Source organism: Carassius carassius, chromosome 10, assembly GCF_963082965.1.
Source record: "Carassius carassius chromosome 10, fCarCar2.1, whole genome shotgun sequence".
Lineage (NCBI taxonomy): Eukaryota > Metazoa > Chordata > Actinopteri > Cypriniformes > Cyprinidae > Carassius > Carassius carassius.
Window position 1 is genome coordinate 1,759,865 of NC_081764.1, and position 16,622 is coordinate 1,776,486.

Genomic DNA, 16,622 nt, shown 5'->3' on the forward strand with positions numbered 1-16,622 from the left:
TGTGTGTCGCTTTTACAGTGTGGCATGTATTGAATTATGTATTTGTTTAACAATAATGAGAGCACAATAACAAGAGGTCAAAGATCGATACAGTTTGTTACACTATTGACTTATTGCAACTGGATCCCGTTTTAGAGCTGCATAGTCAGCTATAAGTTTCCATTTATTTTTCCCCATTACATTAGGTTTTGCTTCTTTAACCAGTTATCTTTGCTCTGTTACAGGTGATCAGATGCTGAGGTCGACATGAACCCACCCATGTCAAACTCTCAACCCTGCAGGTCAAGAAGTACCTTCTAAGCTATGTTGAGGCGTAAGAGTCTGTGGATCTAGATTGGGATAATGATGCCCCTTTGTTTGAGTAAAATCTTGCATCCATGAAATTTGAGGAGTGCTTTTTTGTCTTTGGGATGTGAAGCATACATATTTTTTGGATTACACCTTGTTTTTAAATGCCATTTCTACATTTCACAATGGGATTGCCAAGACTGAACGAGTCTTGAACTGAACGAGCCATAAAACGATGTTTTTTTTTTTACATGTTTGTACTTTCGTCCAGTAGCTGTTTAACTTAAAACTCAACTTGAGCACAGATAGGACTTCAATGGCTTTGTGATTGGTACCCGTCATTGAGAAACCCAACAGATATCAAAACGGAAGAGCTGTTTCTGTATAGCACCGAAACGGCCTCATTTTCCCAAGAAAGATTCCTCTTAAATGCCCTCTTGAGGAGCGGTGGCCTCTACCATGACCAAAAACCTATTGGATTTATAGTTTCATTGAGCAGCGGCAAACTCTCGTTTACCTTCCTCAACCCCAAAGTCAAGGAGATTTTCTCAAGCAATCAGGCGGTTCAGAACTTCATCTTGAACGAGTTTCTGACTTCTGCCCCATGTAGAGACGAGAGAGTTTTTAAACATGGCTCCCCACTGGAGAGCAGGGGCTCAGGTTTTGGCAGTGACTCTGGGAATTCTGCAGTGCTGCGGATGGCTGTCCGCTCAGACCATAAGAACTAGTGTTGGGATGATGGGAAGACGTCCGGAGCCATGGCCAATGTCCCATGAACGGGTGAAGAGGGGATGGGTTTGGAATCAGTTCTTCGTCGTGGAGGAATACACCGGGACAGAGCCGCTTTACGTCGGAAAGGTAGGACTGCAGAATGTGTTTTTTGTCACATGCTTACTGCTTATTTTTCCATTTAAGAGAAAATCTATAGCTAAACAATGAAAGCCAAGAAAGATGCATGCGCTGTGCATTTAAATGAGGCAATTCTCGAATGTGTCTCAAAGTGTGCGGATGATGTCAGGCTAGTCGACTAAAACAGATCAAGCTCAAGTTTGGCCGTAAGGCTTGGATTTCTTCTAGATGTATGAGGGCCAAACTAAATCAGATTCTCTTAAGATCTAATTATGGAATATGCATGTGTTTGGCTACACTGGCAATGCATTAGCAACACAGAAAAAGAGATTTAGTGTGTTTGTTATTAAGTTGTATGTGTATGTCTTAAGCATCAGAAAATATGCATTTTATACATTCATTTTTTCTTCCATACATTAGAATGTGTGCTTTTTACTTTTAATACAATAACAATCATACATTTTTTTCCCATAATTTACAGAAGACACCAACTAAAATGTCATTCAAAAAAGTTTCTCTACCAAAAATATTTAAACAAGAATCATTAAATGACATTTAAATCTTAAATAATCTTTGCCACAATCAGTTGTAGTCATTTAAAATGTAATAAAACTTACTATGTTTGCTTATTATTTTATGTATTTTAATAAGTACACAGGCCAGCTTAAAAAAAACATAGAACTAGTTTGACTAACTAGCAGTTAACTAAGTTGTAAGCAGTCTTACATTTTGCATTCAAATTAGACCAATCTATAAACTGATAAAAAAAAGATGACTAACTTTTAAGACTAATCAGAATAATGTTGTTTTTACAGTTTTTACATATACATTTTACCATGAATATTTCCATATTTTTACAAAAGTTATTTGAAACACTGAAGCATTTAATCTGCTTTATATGTATATAAACTTGCTATTGTAAAATGGGAACAATTTGTGATGATGTGTGGTATTTAACGTTCATACTAAAAATTGCAAGAATTTTAATGTTATTTTAAATGTTATTATTATTAATATTTTTTTTTTAGTTGATTAGTTTTTTTTTAATCTCTGGAAAGCATCAATATTTAAACTTCAGTAGCAAAAACTGAAATACAAAGAGTCCATTACAATGAATCAGTTTTCCCTTTGCAAAATCATCAAATGGAAATGTTCATGGCATTTTCTTTGTGCCATTTTTCATATGCTTAATTAAAAATATATGGGTAAATATTGTAGTTTTTTTATATTACTGATTAAATACCACTCTAACATTAGTGCAAAAACAATTATGAAAACTGGCTTGAATCAATAGTATCTTGATAATTCTTTGTATTTTGTAAGTTTATGTATATATATATGACTCATGCAGTAATTCATTAAGAAGTTTGTGTGTGTGTGTGTGTGTCAGAAAAAGAGGAGCTGATGTCTAAATGAGAACCATAAAGAATGATGTGGGAAATGGAAGGGGTATTCTGGAGAGAGATGGTTTTATTAATAAAATTAGCCAGAGTTACTGCTCCCTGTGAAGTCAGTCGGGCCGTGAGCCCAGACTATTAATAGGGCTGCTAGTGTTGTGTGTCTATTGCTCACCGTATCATAGACTTTAACTAAGGAGATATAGAATTAAATATGACTAAAATTAAATATGAATAAAATACTGTCCTGTGATTAATCTGCCAGTGAAATCTAATTTTTCTAATCGTTTGGTTCCTGCATTGGCAGCTCCCTTCAATACATTTGTAAAATGAATTTCACTTAGCCTTGCGCTACATAAGCGTTTTTATGTGTCTATATTACACGGCTGAGCTATAATGTGTGTTGAGTTTGCAGTCTAATAAAATTTAGTGTAGGTTACTGTACAGTGCAAATTTTATACCACAAAAATGAATTTTGAAACAATACTGTACATTTGCATGGACCTTTTGTCCCATTGTATGGTGAAATGTGTAAAAAAAAAAAAAAATTCCACTTGGAAATGTCACGTTATGGATTTCGTGTTGAGATTCATCAAAAAGTATGAACTTTTAAAAATGAGTCCTGCCAGAGTGACCTGTTATATGAATAGAGACGTTTTTCCTTCTTTCTTCCTATTTTATCAGACTTAACCTATTAAGCCTTTGTTCCTGCTAAATGGCTTTGATATCTTCTTTGTTCTTTTAATTTAATAGCTTTAATTGCAGCCATTAACTTTAAGCCCAATAATGCTTCAGTATGACACCAGTCTTTTCTTCACCAAATGTCTTACGTTTTATCTTCAAGGAAAAGTGCACTTGTATTCACAAAAGCCTCCGGTGACCTTCTGCTATGTACATTAGACTTTCAGACCGCATTGACTCAAAAGGCTTGTCGGAGAACAAGGACATCCTGAAAGTTAATTCTATGCATCAGTCCCTTTTCTGCAAAGAGCTCCGAGAGAGTGAAGTTGCAAGATTTTGTGCCGAAAAGGCCACTGCACCATTTTTTCCCCTCTAACGATGAGCCTTGAAGTCCAGACGTATGTAAACCTCGATTCGATAAATATTAGAAGTCTCTTTGCAGGGAAAGGCAGCAGGGCAGCAAAAATGAACAGTGGAAAGAGAGTTTTTACACGCCGAACACTGACAAGAACATCCCGCCATATGGACAGCGCAGCAAAGTGGAAAGATTTCCACTGCGCCTTGAAAGTGTGCCAGCCTCCTCTTTCAGACGAGGATTTGAACGTGTAGAGCCGAGACGCTGAACAGACGGCGGCGTTCATAACACACATGCCAAGGATGTCTGAATGTGTTCAAATAATTTCCTGCAGACTTGGGTGAATCGTTCAAACTTGTATGCAGGACTGCTTTGGTGTTTGAAAGGAAGGTTGAACATTGTTATTTAAAGCCAGTGTGTAATAAACTATTATTGAACCAGCAATTAGGATTGGTACTGGAGAGCTGGTTTTATTTAGTACTAAAGTTTGGTTCCAGCCATTGTTATTTTATATATATATATATATATATATATATATATATATATATATATATATATATTTTTTTTTTTTTTTTTTTTTACTTTGATCTGCATTTGTTGTGATTATTATTATTATTATTATTATTATTATTGTTATATTTTATCTATTTTTTACTATTTAGTATTTTATTTTAATTTAATTTTTTTTTTTTACTTTGATCTGCATTTGTTGTGATTATTATTATTATTGTTATTGTTATTGTTGTTATATATAAATATATATATATAAATATATTATTAAGTATTCAATTATTATAAATATTTTAAATAATCTTGTCATTTATTATCACAATTGTTGATGTTGTAAATAATTATGAGTATTAAATGATTATAAATATAATAAAATATTAACTTAATATTAATAATAACTATTATGTTTTGTATTTTTTATTTTTTAATTTTTTTTTCACAGTAACTATTCTGTTTATCCTCCTTTAAAGTACAACACTGATCCGCTCATTGCTTATTGAAAATGCGTATCAGGTTAAAGTTGCATCCTACTTTCATCATTAGAGTCTGAATTTCAGTCAGTTGAGTAATTGATAAATAATTATTAGCTTCATACCCTCTCTGCCTCATAAGCATCTCTGTCTGACAGGCCAAAACTCCTTGTTAAAAATGTATCAGGATGTTCATGCAAAATCTCTTTATCCATGAATCGTAATAGCTTAAATGTCAGGGGTGTTCGCTAGATCTGCATGTTGATTGTGAGATGAAACTTCAAGAATCCATTATTAACGTTTTGAACTTTCGCTTGAGAAAGCTTTGTAGCTAATGAATTTCAGCAAACAAAAGGCCTGTGTTTCTGATGAGATCTGTGCGTCGTGACCCGATGTGCAGATGTCTAGGCTGAAGTCTAGTTGAGAATGTCACGGTTTTGTTTGCGGTTCAAGCTGCAATGCAAATTGTTAAATTATCACGCCCATAAAAATTAAATTCATCAAAAGCCAATGGCATAGAAATGTCATTTTGATAGCATAATCTCTTCTTTTGTTTGAGATTTACACTGCAGCAAATACAAGACATTCAACATAATGTACATAAAGTTTAGGGTCGGTAAGATTTTATTTTAAAATAAGAAATTTATTCTTTTAATGAGCAAGGATGCATTAAATTGACAGTAAAGACATTTATAATGTTTTATACAAATCCACAAAATATTTTAAATTAAATGCTGAATTTGCAAAGATTTTGAACATTGCTAATAATCAGAAATGTTTCTTGAGCAGCAAATCATAATATCAGAATGATTTCTGAATATCATGTGACTCTGAAGACTGGAGGAATGATGCTGAAAATTCAACATTTCGATCACAGGAATAAATTCTATTTTACAATATATTCTAATAGAAAACAGCTGTTTTAAATTACAATAATATTTAAACATTTTGCTGTATTTTTAACCAAATAAATGTAGCTTCGGCGAGCATAACAGACTTAAAACCATAAAAAAATCGTACCAACCCCAAACCTGTGACCAGTAGTGAATTTATGAAATATTTATGATGAATACAATATATGAGCAACCCACAATGCATATTCCAAAACAACAGTAGTCCTAGTTTGACTGTCTGACCCGTGTGTCTGGTTTATTCACACTTTTCATGTGTCTCTGGTATCACAGTCCGTGTGCAGGAGCTGTTCCTGCCTCGGTGCTCATCAGAGGTGAGATATTGGGAGTGTCGGCTAGCTCCTTCACCGCGACTAGCAGGTTTGCTGTGCAATGCAGGCTCTAACTGTTCATCCATGGGTTGTGTTTTAGTCTTTCCAGGTTAAAATCACCCATGTCTTAATGGCTGGAGGATTGCAATCATGTTTGATATAAATTTTTAAGCCCACTAACAGATAAACGTTTTGGTTTCAAGTAAAAGGTATTTTAGTATAGCTGTTCAAACGTCCAGCTTCATGATTTTTTTTAATAAAGTAAACATGCAAATAACTCTGATATCGTTAGTAATATATGTCAAGCCATTTACCATTTACCATGAACTGAAGCAACTCAAGTTTACTTTATTATCCATAAAATCATGTTCAAATGTGAGTATCAAATATGAACATCAGGCTTTTGAGGAACGTTTGTTTGTTCCTTGCACTGGATTGCATTATGTGATTTGATCATAAAATTAAGCATTTAAATACCATCTTATTAAGATTTATTATTGGGAGATAGAGAGTGATGTTTATATGCATTTTCACTTTTATAAAGATCTTATTGATTTACTGTAAATTACAAGATATCAGAATTTCATACATTTTGTCCATATTAATAGCAGCATCTGCATCATATATTTGGCATATTATTTAAAATATATTAAATATATTATGTATTATATCATATAAATATATTATATTAACATAAAAACAATAAAGATTGATTGATTGGTGCATGCTCGGTTCGGGTCTCTGAATAAAACTGAGCTGTTTTATCCTCCATATTCTCACTATGTCAAGCTATATAAGCCATAAAACCGGAAAAAAATGATGTTATCTAAAGTTTCAATAAAATGTTCTAGTTCAATTAATTAGATCATTATTTCCTATCGCAGGCGTATTATGTGTGTTTTTTTTTTTTTACATCCGTTTAGACACAATCTAATCACAAACTCTGCTTGAATCAGTTATGAATCTGATCTACTTTGTGTAGCGCTAATCCTCGCTTCCGAGTCAGTCACTTCTGTCGGTTAGCAGGTGTCTATGTAGTGAAGAAACAGTGGTGTTTTTAGCCTGAGGTTTCTAAGGATTTTTAAACTGTGTACTAAAATGAAGCCTGCTTGAGGGCTGCATGATGGGATTTGGTTTAAGCCTCTTGTTAGGGAGTAAATGAAGTCAGAATGGTCTAATATTATGAACGGCCACAGATGAGAACAGTTTTACAGATGAAATCTATTAGCAAGCAATGCAGCTAGAGCGGAAAGCGGTCCGTCTGACCTGAGGTTTGATGTCTCGTGCTCAGACGAGACCAATAACACAGTTTATCAAGTAAAATAATCCTGCTCTCATTTCATTAGAGAAAACAGCAGAGTCGGAGGAAATCCAGAACAGTCGGCATATCGCATTATTGTTTTAACATTCACAATTGAGGGAGCAGATGTGATGTTGATCATATGATCTCCATATGCCTTAATGTGCACAAAAGACTCCAGGAGCATGCCGTGTTTCTGTTCTCCAATCAAACACTCGCTGTGATCAGTTTTCTTATCCTCCGGCTCGCCAGATATTGCCTAGCTTTCTTTGTCTTCTTGTTTAAGAGTATTTTTTTTTTATTACTGCTGAAATATTGATACGCCTAAAAAGAGGATATTTCCAAGCGTCCCAAGTTTTATTAGACTGGGGCAGGATTTGAAATGAGGAAAGGGTGGAAAAAAATGCAATCCTGTAGGCCGGCTTGCGTTATTCCCATGTTTTACGGCAAATACCTAATGAAAATCCCCATGGGGGTAATAGAAGCTGCTATTTAATTAAGAGTTTATAAAATATTTAATACGTTGATGATGGAGAGGGTGATTTCGCTCTGTCCACTGCTGTTTGCCAGGCACATTATAATGTGGAACAGACACAGACTGAAGCTAAAGAAACAGTGATACAGTCGACGGAGATTTACAACACTGCAGCGCTGCAGATACCCATGCATTTCAATAGTTCACATCAGCCTTTCACCATCAACAAAAAGAACAACAACAACCAGTTGAAACCAGACTTAAAGACCATTTTTGCTGGTTGGATCTTTATTTGTAGGGTTTACCATCTAGAAATCCCTTTAAAACCATCTAGACAGACCATCATAATTGTATTGCATTGCATATTTTTTTCTGGTTGGATCTGGATTTGCAGGGTTTATCTGCTGGAAAGTGCACACAACCAATTTAAAACTAGACAGAACATCATAATTGTATTGTATTGCATTATATGTTTCGTCATCAACGTCTCCCTGCTTTAAAAAAAACAACAGCCCTGGCACCAGATTTAAAGAGCTTTTTTTTTACTGGTTGTATCTGCTAATATAGAGGTGACTTCTAGAGATTTGTTTCTTTGTTTTGTGCATTTTTGATCAGCATCTGCACCAAATTGCATTTCTTTTCTCAATTTTGGCCTCTGAATAAAATTGAGTTTCATATTCTCACTGTTGAAACCCGAGTTAAAGATGATTTTTGGCTGGTTGTATCTAGATTTTCAGGGTTTACCAACCCATTTAACTTCTGTAATGTGAAGAGTTTCAGTGTGAAATAGGATGTAATGTAAAAACAAATGCAGGGCAGGACTTAAATGTATGCATTTTGTCTTTCTGCAAGGCCTTTAAACTTTGCAGGCTTTCTATATATATATATATATATATATATATATATATACATAATTAAAAAAATTATATAATTAACTTAAAGTTAGTAAAACTTTTTTTCCAGTAAGCTAAAAGTTTGCCTTGACAAACATTTGCTTTTTCAGTTATTATTTAAAACAAAAACACTAATTATTTAAAATGAATATAAATTATATAAATGAATCATTACTTAACAATATTTACATGCATTGCATTACTAATTGAATTTCAATTCTATATTCAGTTTGCTACCTCAGTTTATATTCATTTCCACTGCAGTCATTCAATTAGAACTGAATGTCATTCTCAGTTCAGTTCTGAATGGACTGAATCTGTCACAATAAGATCAGAAACGTGCATTAAGAAAGTAAATAAGGGTGTTTCTTTTGACTTTTGAGACTGGCTGTCCGCAGATTGTTTTGTAGCAGATGAAATGCATTTGTTCAGGCCTTGTAGTCAATATCCGCTATGTGTAGTACATCTGTTGCCTTAGTAATTTGTCATTGTGATGCCAAGAGGCTTGTGCTGAACCAAAGGAGCCGTCAGGTTGGAAAGAGAGGATGGAAAACTGGGAATTGAGCCTTTCATCATGGCAGCTCGCCATAATACTGAACTCATGAGGCAGATCAGACGACATTAGCCATGGAGAAATGACATAAATGCATTTTTAATTGTAGGTCAAACTCTAAGCAAACGTGCTTTTGTGAACATCAAGTATTATGTTGCTGTACTGTTAAGTTTCACAGTTGTTCAATTCCCAAATTAATCAAAAATGAATAAAAATAAATATATAATAAATAAATAATAAATAAATAAATATATAAATAAATAACACATTGCATTTATTTATTTTAAAGTTATATATTTGCCTGAATGTAATTGTTATGTTGCTATATGGTTTTGATTGATGGTTTAAATTAAACAGCATGTAAACAGCCATAATTAGTCAAAAATTACTTTTTCATGTTTTGTAATTTTGTAAGTTTTGTAACCTGGCATTTTATTTCCATGCATTGTAATTGTTTTCTCGTCGTTCCAAATTAAATGTCCGTTCTCCGTTTTAGCGTTTCAGATCCTATTCAGATATTTCCGTTTCCTTGCACATCTTTACTGTATCCAGCACATCCAGACTGGATTCCTGACCTCTGCTTTAATCCACAGATCCATTCAGACTCTGATAAAGGCAACGGCTCTATAAAGTACACCATCTCTGGAGAGGGAGCAGGGACTGTCTTCATCATAGACGAGGTCACGGGCGACATCCACGCCACCGAGCGTCTGGACCGAGAGGAGAAGACCTTCTACACCTTACGAGCTCAGGCACGAGACCGTCTGACCGATGCACCGCTGGAACCCGAGTCTGAGTTCGTCATCAAAGTCCAGGACATCAACGACAGCGAGCCCAAGTTTCTAGAAGGTCCCTACATCGGGAGTGTGGCCGAGCTCTCTCCTGTCGGTGAGAGTTACACTGATTATACAGTATTTATACGCTGAAATGTTGCTTCTGGAATACTGGGTTGTGTATATTCGTATACTGTGTGTTTAGATCAGCCTTATTTTATTATTATTGTTCAGGATAATTATAGTTAACTAAAACCATAGAACATTTTTTCTTACTCAATTAAATACATTTATTATTTTAGCTAGTTGCCAAGGCGACAGTTATCATTTTCATTTAGTTTATCTTGATGTACTAAAATAACTAAAACTGTATAGACATATTTAACAATAAAAAAAATAAATAAATACACAACAGAATTAATAATAAATTAAAAATAACGGTAATTCCATTATACTAAAATGAGTTTCTCATTGATATGCTATCATAATTTTTTAATATATATATATATATATATATATATATATATATATATATATATATATATATATATATATATATATATATATATATATAAATTTTTAATTTTTCAGTTTTTTTATAATTTAGTAATTTGTGTATTTGGTTTATTTTCATATTTTTTGTTATGTCTGTGTAGTTTTTTTCATTATGTTCTTTTTTTCTTTGTTTATTTAGTTTATTATTATTATTATTTATTATTATTATATACATTTAATTATTTTAGTACTCTAAACAAAAATGAGAAATGTTGCATTTGCTGAAATAAAATAAGTTATACGATTTATATTTTTAGATTTAACATGATTCATATTTTATTTTATAAATAAAGTATTTTATCTCAGATAATGATTTTTTATTTGTTTTATTTTTTATTTTTTAGTTTCAGGTAACAGTATAAACCCTGGTTCATTTACACCGTTTTTTTTAATTATATTTTTTATATATACTTTTATTTATTTAAAAGGTCAAAATATAGGCATAACATTGAGCATTAGTCAGTTCTTGCTTTTGCAATGTGGGTATCCTATAGCAAAAAGTACTATAGTATTTTTAGAGGTACCATATAAGTATGGAAGTACAGTACCACATTAATGGCATCTGATACCACTGTACAATGATCTGTTACAGTATTTAGTATTATTTCCAGTGTGTTTGTGTGTTTGCCTCAGCCGAAGCTCTTATGTGCGTGTTTTCGGATATAAAAGACTTTTAAATGCAGGTTACAATAATGTAATCACTGCAGCGCTGCGCAGCTGTGAACTTCCTGATTGAAATTAATTCCTGCTTCCTCAGCACATGGGCAGCAGCGACTTGCTGTTTACTGACACGCAGAAGAGAGAGAGAGAGAAATATGAGCAAGTCCTCCGCTCCCTGTAGGCCTTTCCACCTTTCAGTCAAATTATACATTAAAGAAGTGTGGACTTCATGTTTTATACATTAAACAGCGGCGGGTTTAATGAAATAACAGCTCTGCTTAGTCAAGCAGTTCCTGTTTGTTTTCTGCTTATGTCTGAGGTCCTGGACAGAACAAGAGCTAATGGTCTTTTTGTTAGAGCCTCAGGAAGAAGGTCACTGTTACTCGGCCAAACAAACTCAACGGCACATTTTCATTTAGGTGCATGAAAAATTACTGAATAATAAGTGAGTCTATAAAGTAAATAACACCTTTTACAGCAAATTCAAATAATACAAAAACACATGAATGCATATTTATAGCAAAATAATGGTTAAAATTAATATAAGATTGTTACATTGCTACATGGAATTCAATGTTTTGTCTTTGTAGGTTATTTTTATTTATTTATTTTTTTATGTATTGAGCTCACCAAGAAAAATTTCAATAAAATCAGTAATATTGTGAAATATTATAGCAATTTAGAATAACTCTTTTCTATTTGGATATATTGTCAAATGTAATTGATTTCTTTGATGCAAAACGCCTCAAGGTTACGTATGTAACCCTAGTTCCTTGAAGGAACGAGACGCTGCCTCTAGCGCTTTGGGGACCGTCCCTGACGAGACCGACTCTGAATATCGTGTGCAATCCGTCCATCGGAAAGGCGTGACGTCACGGGCGGGGTGACGTAGCGACCAGGAAGCTATAAAAGCACGTGCCGTGCAGCTGGCCTCAGCTTCGAGTAGGGAAGCAAGCGCCGGCAGGGGTGCCGGGAGTATGGCTTTGCGACGCAGCGTCTCGTTCCTTCAAGGAACTAGGGTTACATACGTAACCTTGAGGCGTTCCTTTTCAGGAACTCGAGCTGCGTCTAGCGCTTTGGGGAACGATGTGCCAACGCTGCCAGACTTCCAAATCCCTGCCTAGTGTGTATCCGAAGAGCAAAGCTAAGACGAGAGAACAGAAGAGCCCGGCGTGGCTCGCATGTCAAGATTGTAAAATCGGACAAATGTGGAGGGCGTGGACCACCCCGCAGCGTTGCAGATGTCCAAGAGGGACGCACCTGCTGAGAAGGCCTTAGAGGCCGCCATACCCCGAGTAGAGTGAGCCTTGGCCCCCAAAGGAGGGGGAAGACCAGAGGACTCATAGGAGACGTTGATAGCCTCGACTATCCAACGACTAAGGGTCTGCTTGGTGGCAGGAGAACCCTTGTTAGAAGGACCATAGCAAACAAGCAGTTGGTCGGATTTTCTCCACAGGGCAGCTCTGTGGACGTATGCGTCCAGTGCTCGCACTGGACACATACAGTTTAGCTTCTCTTGGTCTGGCTCCCGAAAGGGAGGAGGACAGAAGGCCTGCAGTACGATAGGTTGTGGTGTGACAGAGGGAACCTTCTCTAGCACCACAACCAAATCCCAGGGGGGAACACGGGAGCGTACTGGAGGTCTCAGCCTCAGTGCACCTCGGAGGAAACGTGTAACTAGGGGGTGTCTACCCACTGACTGATCATTGAAAGGGACATGGAAAGCAGCTATGGCCGCCACGTAAACCTTTAAGGTGGAGTGGGATAACCCCGCAGAGAGCCTGGCTTGTAAAAACTCCAGAACTGTACCAACTGGGCAGTTTGCTGGGTCAAGCTGGCGGTCTCTGCACCATGAAGTGAAGAGTTTCCACTTCAGGGCGTACAGTTTCCTCGTAGCGGGAGCTCTGGATTGGAGTAGGGTCTCAACAACCTCCGTTGAGAGACCAGCTGCTAACAGTTGTGCCCCCTCAGGGGCCACACCCACAGCTTCCACAACTCCGGGCGAGGGTGAATTATCGTACCCTGCGCCTGTGAGAGTAGGTCTGTCCTGATCGGTATCTCCCACGGAGAGCCGTCGAGGAGCGAGACTAGATCTGAGAACCATGGTTGGCCCGGCCAGAACGGGGCTACTAATAACAGACGGACCCCGTCCTGGCGTACTCTCGCCAGAACTCCCGGGAGCAGAGCGATAGGGGGAAAAGCGTACAGACGAAGCCTCGGCCAGGTCTGTACCATAGCGTCCAGTCCCAGAGGAGCTGGATGAACTAGAGAGAACCAGAGGGGACATTGTGATGTCTCCTGAGTCGCAAAGAGGTCCACCTGGGCTGTGCCAAATACTCTCCATATCTGCTTCACCACCTCGGGGTGAAGCATCCATTCCCCGGGCCTCGGCCCCTGCCTCGACAGTATGTCTGCTCCCACATTCAACCTCCCAGGAATATACACTGCTCTGATCGAGAGGAGTTTGCCCTGGGACCACAGAAGGATCTGGTGTGCCAGCTTGTACAAGGGGCGTGAACGCAAACCCCCCTGGTGATTGATATAAGAGACCACTGATGTGTTGTCGGTGCGCACCAACACATGGTGACCTCTCAGGTCTGGGAGGAAATATTTCAATGCTCGGTAGACTGCTAGCATCTCTAGGCAATTGATGTGCCATGTCAGATGGCGATCGTTCCACAGACCGCGGGCAGGGTGGCCACTCATAACCGCACCCCAACCGGTGAGGGACGCGTCTGTCGCTAGCGTTACACGGCGACAAGGAGCTCCCAGCACCGTGCCCTGATTCAAGAACCAAGGTTTCTTCCACATGTCTAAGGCACGAAGGCACCGCCGCGTGACCTTGATAACTCGAAGTGGATTTCCCCTCGGGGAAAAGCCCTTGGACTTGAGCCACCACTGTAGGGGTCTCATGTACAGCAGGCCAAAAGGTATCACGTTGGACACAGCTGCCATCAGCCCTAACAATCTCTGGAATTGTTTGACAGTGAGTGACTGGCCTTCTTTGACTCTCTCGACTGACGTGAGGATCGACTCGATCCGAGCAGGAGACAAGCGTGCCTGCATCGTGGTCGAATTCCACACTACGCCTAGATAGGTGGTTCTCTGAACTGGAGAAAGTACACTCTTCTTGGCGTTTAGTCTCAAACCCAGCTCCCCCATGTGTGCGAGGACGACATCTCGATGTCGAACCGCCATCTGCTCTGATTGAGCTAGAATCAACCAATCGTCGATATAGTTCAGAATGCGGATGCCCTGCATACGGAGGGATACCAGAGCCGCATCTACACATTTCGTGAACGTGCGGGGTGAGAGTACGAGGCCAAAGGGAAGTACTCAGTATTGGTAGGCTTTGCCCCCAAAAGCGAACCTCAGAAACTTCCTGTGTTGTGGAAGGATGGATATGGAAGTATGCGTCTTGAGATCTATTGTGACAAACCAGTCCTCGGATCTGATTTGAGCTACAATCTGTTTGACAGTGAGCATTTTGAACTTCAGTGACATTACTGAGAGGTTTAGATGACATAAGTCTAAGATCGAACGCAACTCCCCATCCTTCTTTGGAACTATGAAATACCGGCTATAAAACCCGGACTCCCTGACTAGAGGAGGGACCACCTCGATGGCCTCCTTCCTAAAAAGGGTATTCACTTTTTTGTTCCATAACCAGAGCCTGCAGGAGGCCGACTATTGTCTTTCCACTGTGCGCAGGACCCATTGAGATACATTGGCAGTAGTTTCCACGCTGCTAGCTAATGTACTAAGGGAATCAGTCTCTCGAGACTGATCTCTGGAGTAAGAGGCCCCCGAAGGGGAGGCGAGCATCCCAGCTCTGCTACGCTCACGGGCGGAAATAACTGAGTAGTGCTTGCTGGAGGCCGCTGCACCCTGAAACTCCGGCAGGGTTGGCAGACCCACCTCCCGAGGGCACTGAGGTGAGACGGGCACCGTGTAATGAGGTGGACACCGCTCTACCCCAGTAGGGGCTGCCCTCTGTAGTCGTGACTGTTTGTACGCGGAGGGGGCTGCTCCCGCCCAGCAGTCCCTCCAGTACATCTAACTTCATGAGTCAAATACCTGTCATTATATTCCTCAGAATTTAATGAAATCAAACAATCAGACAAGTAAATACGGTCTGGATTGTGATACAATACACATTGAAGTGATATATTGAACTTCTCGAAGTTAGATAACAGTCATTAGATTCCTCAGAATCTAATGCAATCCAAATTCCTCAGAATTTAGTGAAATCAAACAATCAGACAAGTAAACACGGTCTAGATTGTGATAAAGTACACATTGAAGTGATAGAACAAACTCCTGCTTATTAAATGGAGTTAAAATAACCAGATACGCGGTCGGGTATGGAAAAATTCACATCAAAACTGAAAATGATGTAATACACGCGTTGCCTCGACAGCGCGCGAATAGCTTAGTCACACAAACAACATTAATCCCCTCGGAGATTAAATAGCTGCTCACTAACGCTGCCCGTATAATGACACTGTTTGTTTTATACTGTGCTTATGCAACTTTGTTTGTGCAACTACAAGCTCGCCGACGCCCTCCGTATCAATCTCCTTGGAGAAAGAAAGGCAGAGCGTCAAGCCCGACGCTCGGGGGGAAGAGCCGAAGCTCGGGCTTCCAAACCCCGGAATCAGGCAGATCTGGTGGGAACGGTAGGAGATAAGGACGTGCCCGTCTCCATACCTTCCAGCAGATCGATCTGCGAACCCAACGAATGCCGGCGCGGCTTCGCCTCGGCGAAAGCGGAACCGGCATCGCGAGGAACGCTTGCGAAGGCTCACTTCTCGAAGAGAGCCCTGCGGGATCGAAGCGTCCGCATTGGCATTCGTTCACAATGCGGGCAGTCGGCCCCCTCGAGAGCCGACTCAGCGTGCTTCGATCCCAGGCAAGCCACGCACAAACTGTGTGTATCCCCACTCGTAATGTAGCGAGGGCAGGGAGGAACACACAATCTATAACGTGGCTTGGAATCGCCCTTCATATGTTAGGTCTTTTGCTTTTGTTTTGGCATATTGAGCTGTTTTAGCGATCTTTTAATGGCTAAGGGACAGACAACAATAAATAGGACCAACAGGACAGACTTTTGACATGCACACACAGAGCGCTTGCTGACAGATTCGAAGCTGAGGCCAGCTGCACGGCACGTGCTTTTATAGCTTCCTGGTCGCTACGTCACCCCGCCCGTGACGTCACGCCTTTCCGATGGACGGATTGCACACGATATTCAGAGTCGGTCTCGTCAGGGACGTTCCCCAAAGCGCTAGACGCAGCTCGAGTTCCTGAAAAGGAACTGAATTTTCAGAAACATTACTCCAGTCTTCAGTGTCACATGATCTTCAGAAAATCTTAAAAAGTATTCCCAGCAATTTCTCCCATGAACTACTATTTCTTTCTTTGTATTATTATTATTTTTATTTTTATTTTTTTTTATTTAATAATCCTTCAGAAATTATCTAAACGATTTCAAACATATAAAATAACCAATACAAATAACAAAAACACAAAACAAAATTACAAAAAAAAAAGAATTAAACTAAAAATATAAAACAGAATACACACACACACACACACACACATATACAGTATTTATTTATTACCATTTTCCATTTTTATT

The 16,622-nt window shown here is 38.5% G+C and overlaps 1 protein-coding gene across 1 annotated transcript in view; it reads left to right on the plus strand.

Moving 5' to 3' along the window:
* Nucleotides 1-577: 577 nt before the first annotated feature.
* Nucleotides 578-16,622, plus strand: part of LOC132151499 (cadherin-22-like) — a 105,029-nt gene continuing 88,984 nt past the window's right edge. Inside the window, exons 1-2 of the mRNA XM_059559632.1 lie at nt 578-1,146; nt 9,587-9,881. Coding sequence (XP_059415615.1) covers nt 919-1,146; nt 9,587-9,881 — 523 coding nt within the window. The 5' untranslated portion in view covers nt 578-918. The remainder of the gene's footprint in view (nt 1,147-9,586; nt 9,882-16,622) is intronic.